A 25,332-nucleotide genomic window follows, 5' to 3' on the forward strand; every position below is an offset into this window, starting at 1 on the left:
AAGTCCACTCAGTCCTGCTTCTTTTTCAGCCAATTGCTCAGACAAACAAGTTTGTTTACATCTACAGGAAATAATGCTGCCCGCTTCTTGTTTACAATGTCACCTGAAAGTGAGAATAGGTGTTCTCATGGCACTGTTGTAGCCGTTGTCCCAAGATATTTACCTGCCAGATGTGCTAAAGATTGATATGTCCCTTCATGCTTCAACCACCATTCCTGGGGACATGCGTCCATGCTGATGACAGTTTCTGCTCGATAACAATCCAAAGCAGTGTGGGCCGACGCATGTTCATTTTCATTTTCTGAGTCAGCTGCCACCAGCAGAAAGTTGATTTCTTTTTTGGTGGTTCGGATTCTGTAGTTTCTGCATCGGAATGTTGCTCTTTTCAGACTTCTGAAAGCATGCTCCACACCTCGTCCCTCCCAGATTTTGGAAGGCGTTTCTGATTCTTAAACCTTGGGTTGAGTGCTGTAGCTATCTTTAGAAATCTCACATTGCTACCTTCATTGCCTTTTGTCAAATCTGCAGTGAAAGTGTTCTTAAAATGAACAACATGTGCTGGGTCAGCATCCGAGACTGCTATAACATGAAATATATGGCAGAAAGTGGGTAAAACAGAGCAGGAGACATACAATTCTCCCGCAAGGAGTTCAGTCACAAATTTAATTAATGAGCATTGTCAGCATGGAAGCATGTCCTCTGGAATGGTGGCTGAAGCATGAAGTGGCATACGAATGTTTAGCATATCTGGCATGTAAATACCTTGCAATGCCGGCTACAAAAGTGCCATGCAAATGCCTGTTCTCACTTTCTGGTGACAATGTAAATAAGAAGCGGGCAGCATTATGTCCCATAAATGTAAACAAACAAGTTTGTCTTAGCGATTGTCTGAACAAGAAGTAGGACTGAGTGGACTTGTAGACTCTGAAGTTTTACATTGTTTTGTTTTTGAGTGCAGTTATATAACAAAAAAATCTACATTTGTAAGTTTCACTTTCACGACAAAGAGATTGCATTACAGTACTTGTAGCAGGTGAATTTTGTTTATCATTTTTACAGTGCAAATACTTGTAATAAAAATATACAGTTTTATTTCAATTACAACTCAGGACAGAATATATATGAAAATATAGAAAAACATCCAAAATATTTAATACATTTGAAGGGTATTCTATTGTTTAGCAGTGCAGTTAAAACTATGATTAATCAGAAAGGAATGTGCTAATTAATAACACCAATTACCATAGCAGGCACTTAATGCCATGCATTACTCTGACATCCAAAAGCTCTCCTTACTTATTCTATTTGACTCTGTGTGTATGTGTGTGTGTGGACTGCTTGGGATTACTTTTAGCAGCATTCAATGAAATGTGCAGGGCCAAATTGGCAAAGTCACTCTCTAAAATTGACCTTGTTATGTTGCAGGTGTCCTTATTTACAGGCTCAAAAACCCTGCATATGTTTGAACAAATAACGGCTTCTAAGGGGGCCAGAATTTCACAGAGGAAAAACATGTACAGATTTGTGCAACTAACTTGTATGTACAGTTACAATGAGTGTGCATGCTAAGAGGGTGATTGTGCACTCGAATCCCAGAATTATGATTGCACTTGAAAATTGCAATTATTTACCTACACTTTAAAGAAATATTTCCCTCAGTTCCTCAGTGTGTGTGTGTGTGTGTGTAACAGAGGGATGCTGAGGCAATATTATATATAACTAACATTCCCCTTCTTTTTGCACCTCAGCTTAACTCTGGTTCAGCACAGTCCAGAGTTCTGTCTTTTCAGAAAGCATGACACAGTTAAATCTCAGGTCTCTTTTATTTGTACCCTGATACGTAGGTGTTAATAGATCCCGCCCAACTTCAAAGCGAGTACTCCACACTTTCTTAGGCCTGGTCTACACTACAGAGTGAGGTCAACGCGAGGCAGCTTACATCGCACTAACTCTGTAAACAGCTACACTAAAATGTCACTCCCGCCAATGTAACTTGCTCGCTACGCCAACTTAATAAATCCACCTCCGCGAGAGGCATAGTGCTTAGGTCAATGCAGTGTCAGTATGGAAATGGTGTTGCTTACTTCGACAGTTGCTGACTTTCAGAAGCCATCCCACACTGACAGTTCAATCAGTGCAAGCGCTCCTGGTGAGGACACACGCCACCGACAGAAGGAGTATAGTGCAGACACGCAGAAGTGATTTAATTACTGCTCTGGTTGTATGCCAACATAACTTAGGTCGACATAATTTTGTAGTGTAGACAAACCCTTAGTAAAACAAATGTTTAATGCACTCAGAAAACATTGTAAATAGTATTTTGAATAACTTTTAAACAAGACTGGCCGATTTTTTTTTAATGCCCCCTAAAAATAGCAGGTGGAAATTCAGAAGCTCAAGTGTTTGAATATGTGATCTTGCTATTAGATAGTAGTAAAAAAAAAAAAAAAAAAAGTCAGCAGTGAAACCAATGAGGGAAACAGTGACACTCTGACAGAGATCAGGTTTGGGCATTGGTATATCTGCTTGTGGCTGGATACCAAGGAAGAAACTTCATATGATGCAAACCAGTAGCAAGCAACAGAGCTAATAAAACAAACAAATAAAAAACCAAGAGGAGAAATCTTCTGCTAAAAACTGGAAATACATTAAACCTGGTATAGAGAGAAACCGTTTTTTCTCCAGCCAACGTGTCCCCAGCTGGAGCTGATCCAGGATAGGGATCCCTCAGTCCTGCTCTCCTGCTTCAGTGCTCAGATGAGATGTGACAGCAGTGGCTCTATAGGCCAGTGTGCCAGGATTAGATCTCTTTTGTTTAGCTTTAGTAGAGAGAAAGAAGTGGCACAGGGATGACTCTTTGGGGCTTAGTTCTGACTGCTGGGGGTGCAGCTGGAAGATTAGAGAGAGAGAGATGGCGAATCTGAAATGCTTGAACAATTTAAGAAATGGTTTGACCCACATCTTTGTAAGCCCATCCCCCCCAGCCAGGGAAACAGGGCTCTCAAACTAAACTCAGCGGGAGTCACAGCACTGAGATGAGCAGCGACAACCCATGCTACAGCACATTACGTTCTGCCGCAGCATGAAAGAAAAGGTTGGTGAAAAGGTAACTTCTTTAAAAACCATTGTCGCACGCACAATGCTGAACATGGGACATTGTACAGTATGACGTATGTGCATTGTTCCAAGGGCTTGATTACACAGATTAGCAACATCTGCATTTGACTCAATTTATTCTGTAGTTTTCTCGCTTATTTGGAAAACGACCTTCCCAAATAAAATATCCTTATTACGTGTTGTGCTAAAGTCTACAGGCCCCATTGTGCTAGGCCCTGTACAAACTTATAGTAAGAGACAGTCACTGCCTAAAGACCTGACAGTATAAATAGGCAAGACAGAACAAAGGTGGGAGGGAAAAAAAGATTAGCCCTTTGGGTATGTCTACACTGCAATAAAACACCTGTGGCTGACCCATGGAAGCTGACTCGGGCTCACGGGGCTCAGACTGTGGGGCTATAAAACTGCAATGTAAGTGTTCGGGCTTGGGCTGGAGTCTGAGCTCTGGGACCCTGAAAGTGAAGAGGCTCCCAGAACCTGGGCTTGAGTCTGAATGTCTGCGCTGCAATTTTATAGCCCTGAGGCCGAGTCAGCTGACATGGGCCGACAATGCGTGGTTTAGTGAAGCGTAGCCACGCCCAGATGTTAAGTGTCTCCCCCCACAATAAATCTGTGTCTGAGATGGGCATAGAACAGATACTCTGGGTTTAGCTGTGACAGAAATAGTTACATTAGAGAGTGTCCAGAGGAGAGCAACAAAAATGAGAAGGGGCTTAGAAACCATGACCTATGAGGAAAGGTAAAAAGAATTGTGCCTGTTTCATCAAGAGTCAAGAAGGCTCAGAGAGGACCTGATAACAGTCTGCGGAATCAAGAGTTTCATTTCTATTATTATTAATCAGATATTCTCCCTAGGTTTCCATATAGCAACCTTCACAATTAATCCCATTCTGCATAGTCTGCAGCCATGAAACCTGATGGCATGATGCTACCAGCACTGTAGGATTTACAAGCTACCTACAAGCTCAGGCCTGGTCAGTAGTTAGATGGAAGAGCATCAAGGAAAATCTAGGTACAGCAGGAGGTGTTGTAACTGACTTAAAAGTGGGCACAGTTCCCTGTGTCTGGTTTGAACCAATGCCACAGCTGTTCTAGGATGTGCTGTAAAGCAAAAGCCCTGGTCAGTTCTGAATTTAAGTGCTTGATTTGTTTAAGGTGGGGCCTGACATTTGCCTGCCTAAGCTGGCACCTGCAAATCAAACAGTTGTGTATACAAATAGGTTTCACAACCCACTTGCTATACTTCACATACCCAATTTTCATGCACCATTATAGCTCTCGTATGTGCCAATGCAAAACAAGTGCCTTGGAACTCACTAAATATCCCATTGCACATTTGGCAAGAGTTGGGGGGTTAACAACATCCCAGACATTTTGAAAACATAAGCCATATTGTGCAAGGTCTGTGAACTAATTTTAAAGCAGTGGATTCTAATTTCCTCTTTATCTTATTTTCCCCTTAGTGCAGATGGGGACTTTGCAGTCACCCACCTGACCAAAGCCCACCTTTTTTATGATGGAAGAATCAAGTGGATGCCCCCTGCTATCTACAAAAGCTCCTGTAGCATTGATGTCACCTTCTTCCCCTTTGACCAGCAAAACTGCACCATGAAGTTTGGCTCCTGGACCTATGACAAAGCCAAGATAGACTTAGTGAGCATGCACAGCCATGTGGACCAACTGGACTACTGGGAGAGTGGAGAATGGGTCATCATCAATGCCGTGGGGAATTACAACATCAAGAAATATGAGTGCTGCACAGAGATCTACCCTGATATCACCTACTTCTTTATTATCAGGAGGCTGCCCTTATTCTACACAATTAATCTGATCATCCCCTGCCTCCTTATCTCCTTCCTGACTGTCTTAGTCTTCTACCTGCCTTCAGAGTGTGGTGAGAAGATCACCCTTTGTATCTCAGTGCTGCTGTCACTGACTGTGTTCCTGCTGCTCATTACGGAGATCATCCCTTCCACCTCCTTGGTCATCCCCTTGATTGGAGAATATCTGCTTTTCACCATGATATTTGTCACTTTGTCCATCATCATCACTGTCTTTGTGCTCAACGTGCACCACCGCTCCCCCCGCACCCACACCATGCCTGACTGGGTGAAGCGGATCTTTCTCGATGTTGTCCCACGCCTCCTTTTCATGCAACGGCCCGCAGCGGTGAAGGACAATTGCAAGAAGCTGATCGAGTCCATGCACAAAATAGCCTCCTCTCCGCAGCTTCGGTCTGAGACCAAAGTGGAGCCTAAGTTTACTACCTCCTCTTCAAACAGCCCTCAGAGCAAAGAACCATCACCCACCTCTTCCTTCTGTGGCCATCTTGAGGAGCAAGCCAAACCCCAGACTGTTGGCAAGTCACCTTCTCTCCAATACTCTGTGCTACACCAAGAGCCGGCACAGGCTAGCTGCTCCTCACTCCAGCCCCCCTGCCATCTGCTGAGTGACACCCAGTCCATGTCCATCCCCAAGAGCAGATCATTAAGCATCCAGCAGATGTACAGCCCAAACAAAGTAGAGGATGGGAGCATCCGCTGCAGATCCAGGAGCATCCAGTACTGCTACCTGCAAGAGGAGTCCTCCCAGACCAACGGCCAGACCAGTGGCTCTCCGGCATCTCAGCGGTATCATCTAAATGAAAAGCAGCCCCAAAGCAAAGCCTCCCAGTGTAAATGCAAGTGTAAAAAGAATGTGGCAACCAGCTCTTCAGAGCAAGGAACCAAAACTCTCAGCACCAAAGAGCAACACGTGTTGCTGATGTCCCCTGCCTTGAAGCTGGCAGTGGAAGGGGTCCATTACATCGCAGACCACTTGAGAGCCGAGGATGCAGATTTCTCAGTAAGTACAATTGGCTGCCTGCCACCCATTGTGACTGTCAAACAAAACTCATGTAACTCATGAAAAGCAGGTCAAACAATCTCTTCCACCCCTTTGTAGCATCCACATTTTCATGGAAAAGTTTTCAAATTTTGAAACATCTCAACCAGCTTTAGTTATACCCTTGGCTGGGATCCAGTCAATGAGCATTGAGGGCCCTCAGTGTCTTGCAGGGTTGGGGCTCAGGTTAGCAGTGCTTCTCTGTTGCTGCTGCCTATTTCATGATCTACCCGTACAGGAGAAGATTGTCCTTGTTGTTGAGTACCACATCTGTCATTGCTCTTTTAACCTTGACAGCCACCACATAGCTTTCAACAGATTGGCTTTGCTTAGGAATGCCCTGTGCTATTCCTCTGGCACTGGGTCTTGTTAAAATAACCATTGGTTCTAAGCTTAGCACACTGCAGCTCAGAGTTGTAGCTTCACTTGCCTATAAATAAGAGATCTGGACACCATTTTATAATGATACAGCAAAGAACCAGAACACTTGGTGAAAGCAAATCATACCAGACGGAGCTCAGCTGAGCTCTACACACCTGACCTATGGTGCTGCAAGTTGTTAAACACCTCCCATGAGATGCTGAGCACCACAAGTGAAGGTTTGATAGGAGAGTTATAAAATCATGACGAGTGCGGAGAAAGTGAATAGGGAAGTGTTATTTACCCCTTCACATAACACAAGATCTAGGAGGTCACCTGCTGAAATAAATAGGTGGCAGGTTAAGAACAAACATAAGATAGCACTTCTTCATACAAACCACAGTCACTTATGGAATTCATTGCCAGAGAATGTTGAGAGAGTCAAAAGTATAGCTGGATTGAGAAGAGAATTAGATAAGTTCATGGAAGGCAGGTCCATCAATGACGACTAGCCAAGATGGTCAGGAACACAACCCCATGCTCTGGTGTCCCTAAACCTCTGACTGCCAGAAACTGGGATGGGACAACAGAGGATGGATCACTTGGAATTGCCCTGTTCTGTTCATCCTCTCTGAAACATCTGGCACTGGCCACTGTCAGAAGGCAAGCTACTGGGTTAGATGGACCATTGTTCTGACCCATTATGGCCATGTGTTCAGATGTAAATTACATTGACTTCAGTGGGAGCTGAAGGTGCTCAGCACCTCACAGGAACAGGACCCAGCTGTTGCAGAACATAACCCACCCCTAAAGCTATGATCTGGGAAGGGAAAGCTTGTACCACTGCAAGCATTAGATAAAAAGCAAAAAGGAGAATTCAAAGGCAGTCTCTGCTGCTCATTTGTTGGGAACTTGACCACATTTTACTTTACAGATGAGCCTCTGGACCATCTCTTTTCTCTTCTGGACCACAGCTGTGTCACAATGAGTTAAAACTATATGAGTCAAATCCTGCTTTTATGTATTCCAGTGTGAATCAGAAGTATTTCCACTGACATCAATAGAATTTGGCCCATATATTCCCATGATTTAATAAAAGAGCATCATTTCCCCCCTCTGAATCAAAACAAAGGTACCTTCCAGTTCATGTAAATCTCTTTATAAGTGTGTCAATATAAATATAGTATTGAATAAATGACTATTGGATTCTTTGTAATCCATACTTTTCATTTGCATTATAGACAATGTGTGATGAAAACCACTAGTGCGTGCCTTCTCCTCTGATGCCATGTGACACTTTCCCCTTGTGAAATGGTCCAATATCTTAAGGGGAGAGCTGCCCCCATCATGACTGTCAATGTACAAGAGAAAAGAACAGCTTTGTCTTCTGTAAATGAACATTCCACCACACCAGTCTAATGGGTTAGTGGTTTAAAAATATTCAGCATGAGAACACATAAACACATTGGAAAACTATGGTCCTAGGGACCATTGATTCTTTAGATTGCTCTGGGAATAGATGCCAAATCTAGTAAGTTAAGTTGCTTTATTTTTTTCTCTATTCACTGCTACATAAATAAGCTTGTTTCACCAGAGTTTAGCACTGTAGCGACTCTTGCAATTCCCTCAGAAAAAAGAAGAGAAAGGACTAGAGGAGAAGACCTGTACCCCAGTGTTTTTTGTAGGGCGGAGCACTTGAGGTATTCTCCACTGACTTTCTACCCTTCCCCAATAGATTTTGTGGTTTGCTCTTGTTCTGAATCCAGAAAGGAAATAGCAGAAAGAAATATTACAAATGTGAACTGAAGATTAATTCTTAGGAGTAAGTAAGCTGACGGAAAAATGGGGATTCTATAGGAACGTCCAATATTTCAATGGTTACTTTCCTCCTGACTTGGGATGAAAAATCAAAAGCATTGAAATTTGTCATGGAGTGAACATTTCCAGAACATTGCACCAGCTGCCCCAACCCTACCTACAACTTCAGAGACACTGAACCTATGCTGCTGTTGGAGTATTTTCAGAGACCTACATAGAATTGCAAGGGAGACAAAGTTTCTCTTGAAGCTCCCGACTGTTGGGGTTTTTTTTAGTATCATCGCCACAAGGGACATATTTCTAAATGAAAAGTAAATAGTTCATTTAATTAAGTTTTTCAATCAAAATAAAAATGGGAAATCAGGAAACAGCAGTCTGTTACAAAACATGTCTGCATGCAAATCCAGGCACATAGTCACGCTTAGGGAAATGACTAAAAATTGAATACCTCCAGTATATCATAGAAATGCCATCAGAGATTTCTTACAGACTGTGATGAGCAAGACAAGCTGTATGTCAAACCTGAGCTAGAATAACCAGGTTGCCTTTTCATTACCACCTATGCATTAACAGCATGGTCTGGAAACACAGACACTCATGTTATCACAGTGATATCCATTTATGCTTGAGAAATACACTATTTCCTCTGAACAAATGAAGGTTTTACAGTAATTAGTACCCCAAAATGGTGTGCTGCTGGTAGCCTGCATTACTTGCTCTTTGCCTACTATTTAGGATGCTTGATTCAGGAACAAATGTTCCAAGTGTCTTGGAAGGTAGCATTATACTGTGACAGGAAAATCATCCTCTGCATTATAGTAAAATAAAAACAGTCAGATAAAGAACCTTCATGTTCAAACCACCAGATCTTTCCATTGGCTGAAGATTCTAATACTGTTCCTATTCTTTGGAAATGATAAGTTGGTTTGTCGGCAACATGGAATAGTTAATGGTCCAGTCCATTTAAATATTCAGAACCTTTCCCCCAATCCAAATAAATGTATACTATTGCTTTAAAGAAATATAAAGGCTAAGGAGGTGACTTTTCAGTTGGAAATGAGTGACTAATTTGTAACCAAAACTGTAGTCATCACATTTTGCACCTTCCTTTGTTCATAAAGGCCATGATCCAGCAAGGTAGTTAAACTCATCATGACTAACTCTACGCATGAATATTCCCACTGAAGTCAATAGGAACACTCACATGCTTATAATCCATTACCTAGCTGAATCAGGGCTACATTGTCTGCAGAAACCCTTCTTTTTCTCAAAAAGTATTAATCATGTAGAATTACTTGCCCATTAAAGTCTCCAGTAGTTCTTGATCTACAGATTTTCCACAGCTCTTCATTGTAAGGATTCAATACACTACGTTTGAGCTGTTCTGAGTGACTTGTAAGTCCCATGGTATTGTTCGTGTTCCCGCATCCTAACTGGGTGATCCTGACTCTTAGAATCAGAATTCCTGCACAAATACTCACACTTCTGAATTGGGTATTTGCTTCCTGCATATGTTCTGCAATATTTGCTTAAAAGTCACTATTTTGGCAACATTGCCAGGAATCTCATTTCTAGCTTAATGGTGGAAAGCAAATTCAAGGGAGGTGTGATATGAAGTGATTTAAAAATAAAATTTGAATGATTATTTGATGCGGGAGAGGGTTGCAGAATTTCCCCCAGCTTTATTTCTAACAGCATAGAGCAGACACTCTTGGGGCTGCTCTAACTTATACCACAGGCAATGGCCCATCTGCCAGATAGGGATCCCTGGTGCACATCAGCATTCCAGCCATCCTGCCTCCCCACGCCAATCCCATATGCCAGGGGCTGAATGGCTCTGGCATAGGAAGTGGCTAGATAGGTTCACCTGCGAACTCACTGTTACCTGGAGGGAGTCTTAGTAGGGGAGATCTGGCTACTTTATAGCCCCATATCCTTTCCCTCAAACAATCTTGGGTGAGCCTCTTAAAGCTAGGTAAAATACATATCAGTGGTTGTGTGCCAGGTATTGACATCTGTATGCAAGTTGCTGGTGATGTCTCTATAGATTGCACTGCATGGAGATTGCAGTATGGAGGGCAGTCTGAAGGAGAATTTCAGTCAGAGGGAAAGACTATAGCACAGTTAAAACATCTTTCTTCCTAGTCTTTTTTTGTTTCCACTCATCCTTTCTCGTTTCTCTCTTCTGTGCTCTGTCTGTGGTCTTGAATGCCAAATGATCAACATTTGATGCAAATCCATCTTCGAGAAGAGCTGAGTATTCAGTGAAGATACAATCAAATTTAGAAGCAAATTTCAATTAGACTGCTTACAGCCCTCTCATGTTTCCTTTCCTGGACCAAATCAAGCACCTAACGCTTTACTAGCACAAATACATCAAGCTCATTTTTACCTTGGGTGCTGGAATATTTGCTAAAAGTAATTTTCCAGTTGTGCATTGGATGGTGAAGTTCAAAATCTGTGCTTTGTTGGTTACATACCTAAGACATCAAATTGTGAAACAGAAACAATCCCGCAGAACTTATCTAGCTCTCCCATGCAGTACAGATGTTGAATGTCAAACTATGAGAATCACAATCCAATTCAAAGTCCAGCACTGGCTCTCATCAAGTGATGAATAAATCAGAGAATCTCATTAGTTGCTCATGGACAACTGATGAACAGTGGGGAGGAAATGAAATTCATAGTCTAAATTGCCTGCTCTGAATTATCATCCTGATCCCAAACTCAGTGGGAATTTTGCCCTGGCTTCCAATAGTTGCAGGATCAAGACTTATTCACTCTATTTTGTATTTGAAAGTGATTCTGAGCATTAAACAGCCATCATACCGCCATTAAGAGATCAATTGTGCAAGGTGCTGAGCAGTTTGGCCCCAGGCCAACAAAGCATTTAAGCACGTTTAGCTTAAATCATATGACTACTGCCATTGATGTGAATGGGACAGCTCCCATACTTAAGAGGTTTTGCTGAATCAGAGCCAGACCGCTCAATACCTGGCAGGACTGAGCCCCAAATGGGCCTGTTTAATGGCAGGGATGAAGCCGGGGGACTAGGTATTGCTATGTTGACACCCATTGACGAGTAGAAGGGTATAATTAGTTACAACCATTCCTCTGATGAACAATTTGACCAAATTCAGTTGTGCTTGGCCCCTTTACTTCTGCATCCTTCTCCCTTACGTATCACTGGTATGTCACTTTAAACCAGCACGTCCCTCAGCCCATGCCACTTCCCCCAGTCCCCATTGGCTGCGATAGGCCCAGCCTGCGGACGTGGCAGGTAAACAAACCATCCCAGCCCGCCAGCGGGTTTCCCTGATGGGCCACATGCCAGAGGTTGCCGATCCCTGTTTTAAACAGACCTACCACAGCAGTGGGTAGAGCATACCAGCCAATCACGTTCATTTGTGAGCACAGCGTCGGAGGTACTTGTCTGATGGTAGCAGATGACAGAACGAGGAGTAATGGTCTCAAGTTGCAGTGGGGGAGGTTTAGATTGGATATTAGGAAAAACTTTTTCACTATGAGGGTGGTGAAACACTGGAATGTGTTACCTAGGGAGGTGGTAGAATCTCCTTCCTTAGAGGTTTTTAAGGTCAGGCTTGACAAAGCCCTGGCTGGGATGATTTAACTGGGAATTGGTCCTGCTTCGAGCAGGGGGTTGGACTAGATGACCTTCTGGGGTCCCTTCCAACCCTGATATTCTATGATTCTATGATTCTACTGGGCACAAGCAGCAGTAGGAGAGTTCTATCGCTTTAGAGACCCCATCTCCTCTCAGTAATCATCTCTTCTTGCGGTTACACTCTGTAATCTGCCTCTAGTCAGGGCAGGAGCGTAGCCTTGGCCCACCCACTTATCATCCAGGCCCACGCTTACCTGAGAAGGGTTTAGTGCTGCTACAGTGCCCCGGAGTGTCACTCGGGCACCTGAAATCCAGGACAGAGCTCTGCGCCCACCCTTCAGACAGCTACACTCCAGCAGCTCTGCCTTGCCATTTTCTGAGCCGCCCATGCCTGTGCCCAGCTCGGCAGGTGAAGCCCTGTGCCTGGGGGCACCAGGGCTAGCAACATGGTGTGGTCTCAGGGGAGAAGCTGAACTAACACAGTGTCATTGCCCGTCTACCCGAAAGTTGGAGCCCACCCACATTTCCACTCCTAGCTACGCCACTGAATCAGATTCTCATTAGTCTGGGCTGGGCTTAAAACCGGCCTATATAACGTATGGACTAGGTTCAGAGCGCTCTGCCTCATGAAATGTAAATATTTTGTTTTCTCCCCTTTGAGCTGATTTCAGTAGTGAGTATGAGCAAGGATTTTAATTGCCCAATGGAGTTTATTCACAGTCTGCTTGATATCAATGGAATGGGACTCCTGGGGAATTAAAATATATATAGTCATGGAAATATATGTTCGATTTTACATGCACAGGTTTTTACTCCTTTGAAGGGATCTGAGATCTATGGAAGTGTAGGCAGTGCTGATACAAGTTATTTGTGTGTGTTTTGTTGCAGTGGATGGATCATCAGTAACATGCACTCAACTGTACACCTCTAGCACTTGGTTTTGAACCTGTATTTTGGCTAATTTTAAAGAGGGCCACTCAAAGTTGTTTGAGGCAGATGGTACATCACAAGGAAACAAAAGAGCTCCTCTCAAATGACTCAAGTTGGAGCATTACATGCCATGAGCACACTGCAGAGTTGTACCATCTGATGTCACAAAATATTGGAACTGAGCAAAGAGGATACAAAGTCATTTATGAGCATGTTTGTGAATAAATGTGATGAGGTCTATCTGGTGTTAACAATGGGATGAAATTAACCATTGTTTGAAAATATTACAGTGACCGTTTGTGAGACTGTTTATGAATCCCTGAAGTTTCATGAATCTTAGTACAAAGAACAATGTAAGAGACGTGTGTTATTTCTTATTCACTTCTCATCATTTGTTATTCTCCTATATAAAAAGCTGGTTGTCCATTCAGATAGCAGAAGCAATATTGGACGACTTGAGCAACAAAAGCAAGTAATAGGAATAGCAAATAATCAAAGATGTGAACAGTTTACGAGTGTGCCATAGGCTGAAATTTGTTTGCATAAGCCATTCAGTGAACATTTATTAATGGCAAACACACCTGAAGATTCATGATTAGTTTGCAAAGGATTTGTGAGCCAACAAAAGAGCTAAACGCAGGCAACTTATTTAAAATGAATAATTCTACCAGCTCTACAAACATTGCAGTGTATTACACACAGAATTTAAACTTTCATTCAGTCTCTGACATGTCATGATTTCTCTGCAAACTTCATGACTTATGTCAAGCTCAAACTCTGTTGTGAAACCATGACTAATGTAGAAAGAAAAGACCAGAGAGATGTTTTAAGAGTGATTCCATTGCATTCATGGGAGCTGTTTTGTTTGACTGTATGTCAGATCATAACATTGTGTTAGATGGTAACTAGAATGATGCCACTAAAACTGTAAAACCATGATCCTTGCTCAGCTGAAATGACTGATTCGTTGACACTTGAATAGCTTCCTTTACCTTCAACCTGTTTAAGAGGTTTTCCAGCAAATTTAGGAGTCCCTTAACATTGAGCAACCTCGTTTAAGGTCTCCTACCAATCACTTTTTGTTTCAATTGTACTAATTGCTCACAGCAACTTGCAAAAGCATTTATTTTAAAACAGTGTCATGTACATAGGATTGTTACTGATTAACCTTGGGTTAAAACCACAGCTATTTTCACCACAGTTTAGTTCCATGAAGTAGTAAAAACTGAAGTTAAAGCAAGATCTCCTGTCCCCTTCACAGGATCATGAGGATATCTGTTATGCCTCTTGCCTGGCATGAGGCCCTGACTAGCTGGATAAAGCACTGATAATCCAAGGGAGGAATTTTCCAAAGCACTCAGCTCTGCCTTAACTCGGTTCCCCTTTTTTAAATAATGCTTCAATATCATTTTAACTCTTCAAAGATTTAGGACAGTGGAGAGGGGTGACTGCTGGGACTTAGGACAATTGGGTTCTATTCCTATCTCTGCCAATGACTTGCTTCATTCCTTTCAGCAGATCACTTAACCTCAATAGGCCTCAGTTTCTGTATCCATGAAAGGGCATAGCTACACCTACCCACTTTTGCAAAGTGCTTTGAGATCTATGGATGAGAAGCAGTGCAGTGTTAATGTCTTATTCATGGTTGAGCCGGTCACCAGCACTGTCAGCTGCGATGTGTTGAGAATATCAAACACCAGGCAGAACCTTATAGGAAATGTTAATGGGCACATCCGTATAAATCAAGACTTTGGTCTGTTCAGACCTCTTTTTGGGGGGAAAAATCATGGCTGCAGTATAGTAGACAAGATTGTGGGTCTTTATTCCAAGAAATGTTCATCGAGGAACATTAAATCCCCCTCTGCTGTACAGAAATCGATTTGGCCTTGCCAGAGAGAAGATTTTGGGTAAATCCTTCCATAGCAATGTGAGAGTGGGGCAAACGGGAACAGGCATGATCATTTCTCTTACTTGCTGGCTCATTTTCACTTATGACTCAGCAAAGGCTTCCTGGAATGGGTTAGGGTGTGTTAACTCCTCAGTGAAGATGTTTAAGCACGGGGGAGAAAGAAACCTTTCCTCCCCAATTTGAACCTCTGCCTAATTTGAGCCTACAGTTGTGGCCCATGGAAAATGGGTTATTGCATATGCAAATAAGCCTAATGAGCTATTTGCATATGCTGTGTGTGTACAATTGTTGTAATTAAATGTGCAAATTAGGCGTATCAGAACTGTCTGAAAATCCATCCCTTTTTCATATTTAATAGAATTCATTCCTGCCATTGCACAAGGTGCTTGAATGTAAAACAGATGCTCTCTCTGGCTAGGTAAAAGAAAGACATTGTCCTTTCACCATAAGAGCCCTGGTAACATCCCTTGCCTCTGTGTTCTCAGGTGAAGGAAGACTGGAAGTATGTTGCAATGGTGATCGACAGAATCTTCCTTTGGATGTTCATCATAGTCTGCTTACTGGGCACCGTTGGTCTCTTTCTTCCCCCTTGGCTGGCAGGAATGATCTAAGAATAGCTGTGGAAAGAACAACGTGCATCCCATTCTATGGATTTTAGTCCACCTGGAAGGAGACAAGAGGAGAGAGCTGGAGACAGTCTCTATGAATAATTTACTATGTATCTGCACATGAATTGTTCAGAGCACGCTGGGGACTCCTTCCAAGTTTACATTATTTGGCAAGCCATCTTCATCTTCTATATCTATTTTAAGGGGGAAATTGTTATTAAAATTCATACATAGCATGGTGGCATTCATTGACACATACGCTACAATGTAAGAGTGCAGGCGTGGTCCTTAAAGCAGTACTACCCGAAGCATTATTTACAGACCGGCCCCTGGCAAATTAGGCCCATTAGTCTTGAGGGGTTTCAGTGTGTCCTGTGTAATAGGGTCACGCTGTCAGGATGGAACAGTTCAGGACTCTGTGTCCCTGTGAGAGCTGTTTAATAAATAAAGTATCAAATTTGGATTCCTGGGCAAGAGACTGTCTGTGCGTCGCGGGGGGTCCAGCTGTAGTCACATATGGCCAGACCACAAAGGGTTTGAGCCTCTGGAAACAGTTACTCTGACCAAAGTCCCAGCAGCAGCAGCAGCCTTATCAAAGTGTACGGGCCAAGCATTGAAGTCTTTACTGATGCAAAACTGCAAGAGTAAGATTTTGGCTTGAGCAAGGACTGCATGATTTGGCTCAAAGTGTGTTTCGATCCATCCACATTAGCCTTGGTCTTGATTTCCTTTTCTTAATGGAAATCTGCTTGATCACAGACTTCGGCTGCTGCAGAAGGCCTATAAGCTGGACTCTGTCTCTGTGTCTATCAGCAAAGCGTGAGATGCTTGGCACTTATACAGTAAGGCTTTCAGTATTAAATGAGAGAAGGGACCTGTTGTTAAATACAGACACTTGCATAGGATATCTAGATCCCACATATGGAGGCTTGGATTGGAATCACCTTTGTAGAGGAATGGGAGAATTCTCAAAAGCCATTCTGGATGCCCCAATTGAGACATTGGATACCCATAAACATTAGTCACCTCTGACAAGTTTGGCCTATGTGCAGAAGTAAATGTCCATCTGGACAGAGTCAATATTATTGAAGGTCTGTGTTATACAGGAAGGTGACTGGTTCCTCTGTGTATTAAGGTTCTCTTTCTACATGCACTTCACTTTAACAACCTCCAAGACTTGAGAAAATCCAACATGATGGTGTCTTGGATGGTTCAGGGTGTCACCAGGATGCCTGCAAAGTTTCAAGTTGAAGGTAGTTTAAAAATATACCTTTATAGTGCATGCGGGCAATATCAGCAGTTTCAAGTCCTAGTGGGTTATCAGCACTTAAATACAACATTTATTTCAATAGCTGCAATAGAGCATGCATTTGATTGCTTCTGGCACAGACATTAACATTTGATAAGGTTCAAAAGCCACCATTGTTGAATGTCAATTTCAGCAACAGCATCTTCTGAAGATGGATCGATTTACAGTAGTATCAGGCACCGAGACTGGTCAGTGCTATGATCAAACTGTCAGAAGGCCCAGGTCAACCTTCAAAGGCAACATTATTGAGGAGTCATGTTGACTTTCATTGGTGTAAACAGCCAATGGCCTTATTTTTCAGCCAATGGCCTGATCGTTTCTATATTTTGAATGGGTAGGAGGATCAGTGAAGGCTGGATGGATCAGTGATTTGACAGCGAAGCCAGTTAATAAGGTGGATGAGTTGCCACAGTGGTTACCTTTTCACCACTGAAGACCTGGCTCCAACTCTTGCTCATGTCACATTTGAAATGAATGTTGTGGTCTAACACTAGTCCCCGTGATCTAATCACCACTGTGGGGAGCTCCACTTCAGCAGTGGCGAGATGGGGGATGTTATCATTCAGGATGGGTATCCATTGGCAGAGATTGGTGCCGCAGAGTACCTGCCTGAACCTCACCAGGTCCAAGCCAGATCTATAACCCCCTTGCTTTCAATGTACCCCAACACTTTCTGTATGAAAGAGGGAGAGGGAAGGATGAAGTGGAGGTTGCATAGAGAGACTACACTCCAATGGTGACTTCTCCAGAGGGTTCCCAATGTTCCCTAGGACTTTTAGCCAATATTCCTTCATAAAAAAACAAATGATGAAGCTTCCTAAAAGGCCTGAAATAAAATATTTCCACATTCTCTTTGCTTTCTTTCTATCCCTTAGTAAAGTCTGTGAATGGCCAGAGAGAGATGGAACTGGAAAGGTGCAAACATATTCACATCTCAGATAAAAATGGTCACCTCTATGTTTTCCAATTCATTGCTAGGAAGTTTTTAGAATATTCACTACTACAGGGGACGAGGAGCACATTTTGCTGAGAGAAGGTTCACTCTCCTTTCCCTTGGGTTTCTCACTCTATATAAGGTGGTGGGAAAAAAGTGCCCCATGGGTAAGCCTCATTGACAGTGTTAGAACCTAAGCCCTTAAAGTCTTTCAATTCAATAAAAGGATAGACTATTTTTTTGCAGTTTGTACCTCAGAGAAAACTGTACTCAAAGAAAGATGCAGAGGCTGAATGCAGAGACAGCCTTTCATGTTTTTTCCACAAGCAAATCACACTCAACTCAGATGCAAGTCATTCAGTGTGTTCTCAGATCTGTGAGCTGAAAAATTATTTAGAATCATTCAGTAGAAATGAACTGACCAAGAATCACACTTTGCTTCGGCAAGTCCCTAGTTAGTGCTACCAAGAGGTTGAAATTCACTAACGGGCAGAGCCACAATGCATGTCCGATACTTCATTTAGGGTATGTTTACACTGCATACTAAGCTTGGGCTCTGACTCAGGTGTGAGACCAAGCTCTGCTTCCATCCCACATAAATCAGTCTGACTTGGGTCAGCAAGAACTCAGGACCTGGGTCCTAGGATGCTGCGAGGGGTGTGGTTCAGAGCCAGAGTGCTGCAGTTACTCAGGTCCAAGTCCTGGCATTTTGCCGTGTGGATGCAGGTCAAGCCACAGACTTGAGTCAGAAAGTCTGCACAGTGCAGCGTGGAGAGGAGACCAAGGTCCGGCAATTGTAAACCCAGGTTTACAATGCAATGTGGACACTCAAGCACAGGCTTGGAAACACCAAGTCCACAAACCCAGATCCCACTGACTCAATGGGGTTTGAGTGGGACTTAAGTGGTGCACAGGACTCATGTTGGCCATCTCCAATGGGATGAATTTCACCCGGAAGTGGAATATATTGAAACTTAGACAAGGATTTCCAGATCTACAACTACAGATTTCAGCTTCATACGAACCTGCACCACACTTAACTAATACAATTACAAAATAGTAATTCAATGAGACCAAAGAGTTATCGTTTGGAATGTGTTTTCCCTCCTGGTTGCTGCTTAAATTAAAAGGTAGGGCAGCCTATGAAATGGTGGTTGCAGTGGTGACATTCAGCGAGAGATGAAGGGTAGGGTGTCCCCTCGCCGTACAAAAGTGCATAGGGAGTCATTTTGCCTCCCTGGCCCCGCTACAGATGTTCTGTTTGGAATTAGCAGCCCTGCTTCACTGTCACAGTGGGATGGACTGACGTGGGAAAATCCTGGTCGCCTCACATTGACACTAATCTGACCTTTATGCAACAGAAGCCTCAGTGTAAGTATTTGAAATAGAAACATTTTGGGCCAAACTTTCAGCTCTGCATTTAAATGCGCCTCCAGTTTTGCTCCTACAACTCTGAGAGTGCAAACCATATTGCAGGTGCAAATTGGAGTCACTTGGCTGTACACATCTCTGTTTGCAGCCACAAATCAGGGACCAAGTGACCTTAAGGACTTTATCTTAAAGTCACCTTTGCCTCTCTCTGGGCTGCACAATTTGTGCTGAGCATCCTACGGGTTGCAGCGCAGAATCTGACCCCTGATGCTTAATTTTATTTTCATAGCACTTTGCATATGTAAAACACCATAATATATGCTTAAAATTGTGCTGTTTATTATTTATGGAGCCTGATGTCCTTACTCCCCAATCTCCCCTCGCTCTGAAGTCACTGGAATTTCAGAATGTAGCCCATTATTATTTATATTGGGAAGGAATTAAGATCGATTTAGGTTGATTATCAGGAAAGAGTGGAATAACCTGGAATAGTCTCCTAAAAGCAGTGGTGGAGACCAATGCTTCAAAGTAGACTGGAAAAATAAAAGGAAATGTATTTTCAGGATCATTCTTGCACTGGACAAAATGGCTGGCTTCCTCCCTATTTACGGAGACGTATTCAACCCCAGTATGAGTGAGTGTTGCTCCACAGACTTCAATGGAGTTGCACCGTCTTACACCAGGATTGGTTTTTAGCCCTGAGTCCTGACAATTTTGTGCATCAGCCAGCCAATCTACCTTTGCATGGTGGACCTTCTGCAATACATTAGCTGGTAAGATGTGACTAATTGCGAAGTAATTAATTTAGACCTGTAACTTGGACAACACTTCAGTAAGAAAATCACACATTAAAATGTCATCACACTATTCTTTTTGGGAACAAGGTAGGATGGACCTTAAAATTTACTGGAAAAAATTGTTATAACTACGTGATGGCTACTGCTGGGTCTTGAAATGCAATTTCTTGTCTTTGGGGCACAGTTATTAAAAATAAAATAGAGTAAGTGAGCCACTGATGTGGAGGCTCTTCACCACCATTTAAACTTTTTGACTACTTACCAGTCTTCTGTAACTTGCCAGACTTGCTAGCAGGGGCCAGATTCTTAGCTGTGGAGAAGACTGCCCAAAATTGAGCTGGTTAGGACTCCCTGATGTTGGCCGAAGCTCTGAGTCAGTCCCAACATAATTTATTTCAAACCTCCTGGCTTTTTGAGGGCTCAATCCAGCGCCTACTGTATTCACTTGGAATCTTTCATGCACGCCAAGAGGTGGTAGATTAGGCCGTAGGTAAAATGCAGGTGTACAAAACACTGAGTTGATTGATATGTGCCATTCTGCGAAGCACTGCGCTTTGGAGACGGAAGTTCTTAGAATGCTCTTCCAGCATTGCTGTTTGCAGCACCAAGGAACAGGCAGACATTGTGGAAGGGACCAATGGTCTCTTAGGTATTTTCATCATTTAGCTAGTCTCATAAGGAAACCTACTGCTACACAATCTGGCTTGGAAGAACGCCCACTGGTTTTCATACCAGAAATGCTGAGACAGGACTTTTAAGTTCTGCTCAGGCTTCTCAGGGAAATAATAAATATACCAGCCTTGAATAAGCCATGTAGGTGACTTTGTCCTCTGCACCAATGACAGGGCTGCTCCACTGTAACCACACACAAAACTTTTTATATTTGCTTTTTAGAATGGGTGCCAGGGGCTTGTGAATCTGAAGTAGTGGTCCAAGCAGAGGCCTGGGAACAAGGAGCCCTTCATTCCTAATGCGACCTTAACACTGATGCCTACTGTTGACTTGGGGAAGCTGTCAACTTAGGGACGTCAAACACTCTTTACTTTGGTATCACATCTGCTCTTTTGTAACTCACTGGGGTCCTGTGAGAATAAATTAGTTAAGTCAGTAGGGTCACTTGCACCTTCCTCTGAATCAGCTGGTGCCGGCTCCAGTTGGAGACAACATACTAGCTAGCAGGGCCACGGGGCTGTTCCAGTTTGGCAAGTCCCACATTCCTTTGTCAATGCTTGGAAGATGAAATAAGCTCTGTAAGTGCCAAGTGCTGTGACTCTGCCAGTTATGGGTTGGGTTCTTTATGCTCATAGCATCCCTACAGCAGCTCCTTGTATATTTGGCCTCACTTTAGTTAGCAGGACAGTTACTTTGAATAACAATTTTCTCCATAACTTGTGTCAGCCTGAGCCAATGCCAGTGAGGCAATGAAATTGTCCCCTGGCTGCACTACGCCGACTGCAGTTTATGGGGAATGCATAACGCAGGAATCCTTGGTGAGTTGCTGCTGGCCTCTCCTTGGAGTTTGTTGTCCCTTTGGATAAACCAGGAGTCAGATTTACCATCCTCTCCGTTTGTCAAGCAAGTGATGCTGCTCTTTGAGGGTGGAGGAGTGGCAGTGGGGGGTGGAGACGTGAATGTGTGTTAGCACAGGGGCTCACATACACTGCAATTTCAAGGGAAAACCCTTGGATCCCTCAATCTGGACCCAGAGTTAGGAGAGCACCCGGGGACAGACCATACACACTCCTTTCCTTGCTGTGAGGTGGGGTTCATCTGCACAGAGGTTTATGAATCAGCTACTACCTCTGAGCTTACTGAGCTGGTCCTTTAACTCAAGCAGTAGTGACTGATTCTTTTAGGTCCAAAAGGCCTTGTTATGTTCACAAAATACACACAGAGAAGTTAGACAGAAGTCACTGGATGGTTACAACATAACACTGCTTCATTTTTTAAAATCTAGAACCCTAGCACACAAAAAACAAAACAAAACCAGAGAGAGTCAAAGCAGGCTGCTCCATAAGGCAGTGTGGCACAATTCATGCCACCTTGCTGTAGGCTGGCTCTGTGCAGACTGACTGCTGAAGACTCAGGTCGCATGTTCCCTACAGAGACCCTTAGCTTGCAAGCAGGTGCAGGAAACCCCTTAAGCTTAAAGTGACAGTTTTCTAGTTCAATCCCCACAGATAAATCACCTAGAAGCACTGTTGTTACGATGTCAAAGTGTGAGCCTACACTGTTGTAAGACCTCGGACCATTAACTCAGAGGCAGTAATAAACTCAAAAATCTCTAGATGTAATCCAGCCACGAGACTCAAACTGTTTGCCTGGGTTACCCGTAGAAGCGGTTTATTTTCCCCATGTGGGGACTAGTGGCCATGTCCTTCTCAGGGATGTAGGCAGTTGCTGACAGGACAGCTAATTCAGAATGAAATCGGGTAAGAATGGAGGGTGGGGGTTAAGGACTGGCCTCATTCTCCTTCTGTACTCTTCTCACATTCCCATACAATGGTCCAATGCATCACCTTCCTTTGTTAGAATATCCAGCAATTGTAAATGTTGACAGTATTCTTCAGCCCTGCTGGTGCCCAGTAGATGCTTCTAATGTACCTGCCAACACAGCCAGGGCTTTGGGAGAAGTATTTCCAAGCTGCGATGCATGCGTCCTCTCACTGCATGGCAGAAAGCGTGGCATCAAATGGAGCTGCTTCAGTCAGGCACCTGAAAACAGCAGAGACCTTGCTGGTGAGAGGCTTCTGGTGAGGGTCCTTAGTGAATCTGGATGATGCATCAGGGGAGAGGCGGCCTTGAACACGGTCCAACTCCCGACTAATGCCAGAGCACTCAAACCCGCTTCAGCAGCTGGGCATTGCTGGGGTTTAGGAAGCTCTGGACACCGCCCTTTTCTGCAGAATCCCCCTCCTCAGCTGCATTAGAGTCACCTTGAGAGCGTCCTCTACTGGCCAGTTAAGCTGGTGTTACTGCTATTTTGCATCACCGGCATAGGGTAGAGGACATGGCCCGGTAATTAATTCCCCGCTCATGAGTGGGTGCATCACCACATCTCTACCCAGTGCCTTTATTCACCATTCTGGCCTAGATCACATGGAGCCAGGTGGTTACAGCATCGCATCACTCAGGCCAGGTTTCGCCCTCTGCCTTTACCAGAGAACTTCACTGCACACAGTTCCCGTAGCGTGCGAGCGAAGGAGACAATCTAAAAATACGGGAGGCTTCCGGGACCTGGCGAGATTACCTGAGTAAAATATCAGCCTGGCAGCCAGACAGCTTCCGGACTTGATCCAGCAGCCCCTACCTCGCAGCCAGCATCAGCACAGACAGTTTCTGTTTGCAGACTGCCACTATCAAGCCCATCGGCAAGCGTCACCACGGGCAAAGCTTCAGAAAACACACAGTAGGGGACCACAGGCAGGTGGCTGGATTCCATCAAGGAAAATGCTTATGGAATTCAATAGAGATTAAACCAGGAGGACCATACAGAATTTTCATATGGTTCCATAGTAATTACTCTAAAAACAAGTAGCATCTGAAGGAGAATGGGATCCTTTCTTTCAGTTTTTTTGGATCGTCCTAGAGAGGGGATATAATTCTCAATTATTTTTAGGCTGGTCATTAGCATTTTGTATTAGGGCTTTCCCCACAAAGGGTTAGATTTGCCAAGAAGCCATATTTTTTATCCCCTCCATCATCTGTTTTGCACAATTCACAGGCTACAGCTTCAGTAAAAGGCAAGTAATGCCTTAGCCATGCAGCTCCCTGATCGTTGCACACAAATTTTACTGAGCAAGTTGGGGCCAGACACTTTTTTTAGGGGCACTGTCAGTTGCATGTCCAAAACTGTATGGACAAAATCAGAGGTCATACTGAAGGTGGTTGAGAATTTAAATCCTTCGATCTCTTTCCTCTCTGAGTTCAATGAATCTTTAATCCTATGATATGTGGTGATTTTAAAGTCATATGTTTCACATCATAAACCTGTAATAGACTACTGCACCCACCCACTCTGCTTCCATAAACCCTGCAGGAAAACAGATGCAATATGTTGCTACCTCTGCTAATAATTTCCCCGTATCTAATTAGCCAGTCAGAGAGTTGCTTCAGGCAGACTCTGCATAGAAAACTACCCACGAGACCATTCACACAGGTGCACCTCCATTCAAGGCAATGTAGCATAATGCAAAGGTTTAAGAACAGCACTGGTTGTTGTAAGTACATCTGTGTACATTTCCCTCTCCCCAGAAATGTATATTCCTCTAGTTTTCCAGAGGGCAAGGGAAGGAAACGCCTGACAGTCAATCACAAGCCTAGCTTTGCCCGTGGAGTCCCAGACTTCAGGCTTATTCTAGGCAGCAGAGGTAGCATGGCCTGGGAGCAGTTTTATCAGCTGACATCATCATCCCTATGTGAGTATTTCCTCCAAGGAATATTAACTCACTCCAAAATTCACAGCCATTTCAAGGGGCTTTCACATTTCTCCTAGGAGTAGTGTGCTTCAGGCTTGCTGGTAGGAATGATGATGTATTTGTGTTGCAGAAGTGACTAGGGATTCCGATCAAGGCTCCATTCTACTCGGTGCTGAGGTGCCAGGCAACAAAGATGACGGCCCCTGCCCCAGACAGCATACAGACTAGGTGTCAGACAGGATGCAACAGGTGGACAAACCAGACAAATGGGGTTGGGCAGGTAACAGAAGGAGCGCAGCAGAAAAATAGAAGGCACGGCTTGTCACTTTTTCAACCGAAGCCAGGCTGGAGTGAGTCGTAGGGATCACATTGGAGGTAGCTTTAAAGGAGGGATTTAAAAAAGGATAAAGGTGGCACCTTTTGAATTTCAACGGGGAGGATCATGGGCCTTTGCTGGCATGCATGAGCTCCAATCCTGTCCGTTCAGCCTAGGAGGCCAGGGTACCATACCAGACCATGGACCCTCCCAAACGGAACAATAGTCCAGTTACAGACAAGAGGATCACTGCAAAGATTCAGGAACTAATGCCTCTGAGCTTTGGGGTCCCTTTGCTCACCAGGTGGGAATTCCCAAACTCTCAGCTCTCCTAGACTATCATTTGGTTAAGTGCACTTCGAAAGTGGCCGATAGTGTGACTTAGCCTAGTGCACACAGCTGAAATCCTGGTGTCTCATGGGGATCATGCCGCTATTACAGCGAATTGAATTGGGAGTGACTGGCAGGAACACAAAACTGCAATTAACCTCATTCACAGAAATGCCCTGCAGTGCAGAGTAAAACAAACATTTTGACTCACATCAATGCTTCAGCCAGTGCTACTAGGACATCTTAGTACCCTTTAGGAATCAGCACTTTAGGCTCAAGAAGGTGGCAAAAAAAAAAAAAAGTGGAAAATGAAACAGCTAAAAACTTGTCACAAACATGTTCCTTATATTTTGGAAGAAATTCAGGTGCCTTTGAAGACACTCCAGAGGTTTTGTATACGCAGGTCACGGTCTCTCCCCATCTTGCTGGTTTCATAAGACTCTTCAGGTAGTGGTAACTCCATTTCTTTACACAGTGCATAAATTCCTAAGGATTGTGGTCACATCTTTGCTGGAACTAAGAATAACATGATTCTATCAAGCCCTGCAGAGTGCCTATGGGGAATGCATTTCACACAGATGCCTTTCTCCATCCCACCTCTAAGCTT

At 43.6% G+C, this 25,332-nt stretch overlaps 1 protein-coding gene across 3 annotated transcripts in view; it reads left to right on the forward strand.

Moving 5' to 3' along the window:
* CHRNA4 (cholinergic receptor nicotinic alpha 4 subunit) overlaps positions 1-15,713 on the forward strand; it is a 32,525-nt gene extending 16,812 nt beyond the window's left edge. For all 3 annotated transcript variants that reach the window (XM_073309051.2, XM_073309052.2, XM_073309053.1), the window contains 2 exons: positions 4,581-5,961; positions 15,128-15,713. In XM_073309051.2, coding sequence (XP_073165152.1) covers positions 4,581-5,961; positions 15,128-15,253 — 1,507 coding nt within the window. In that variant the 3' untranslated portion in view covers positions 15,254-15,713. The remainder of the gene's footprint in view (positions 1-4,580; positions 5,962-15,127) is intronic.
* Positions 15,714-25,332: the final 9,619 nt, after the last annotated feature.

Source organism: Lepidochelys kempii, chromosome 13, assembly GCF_965140285.1.
Source record: "Lepidochelys kempii isolate rLepKem1 chromosome 13, rLepKem1.hap1, whole genome shotgun sequence".
Classification (NCBI taxonomy): domain Eukaryota; kingdom Metazoa; phylum Chordata; order Testudines; family Cheloniidae; genus Lepidochelys; species Lepidochelys kempii.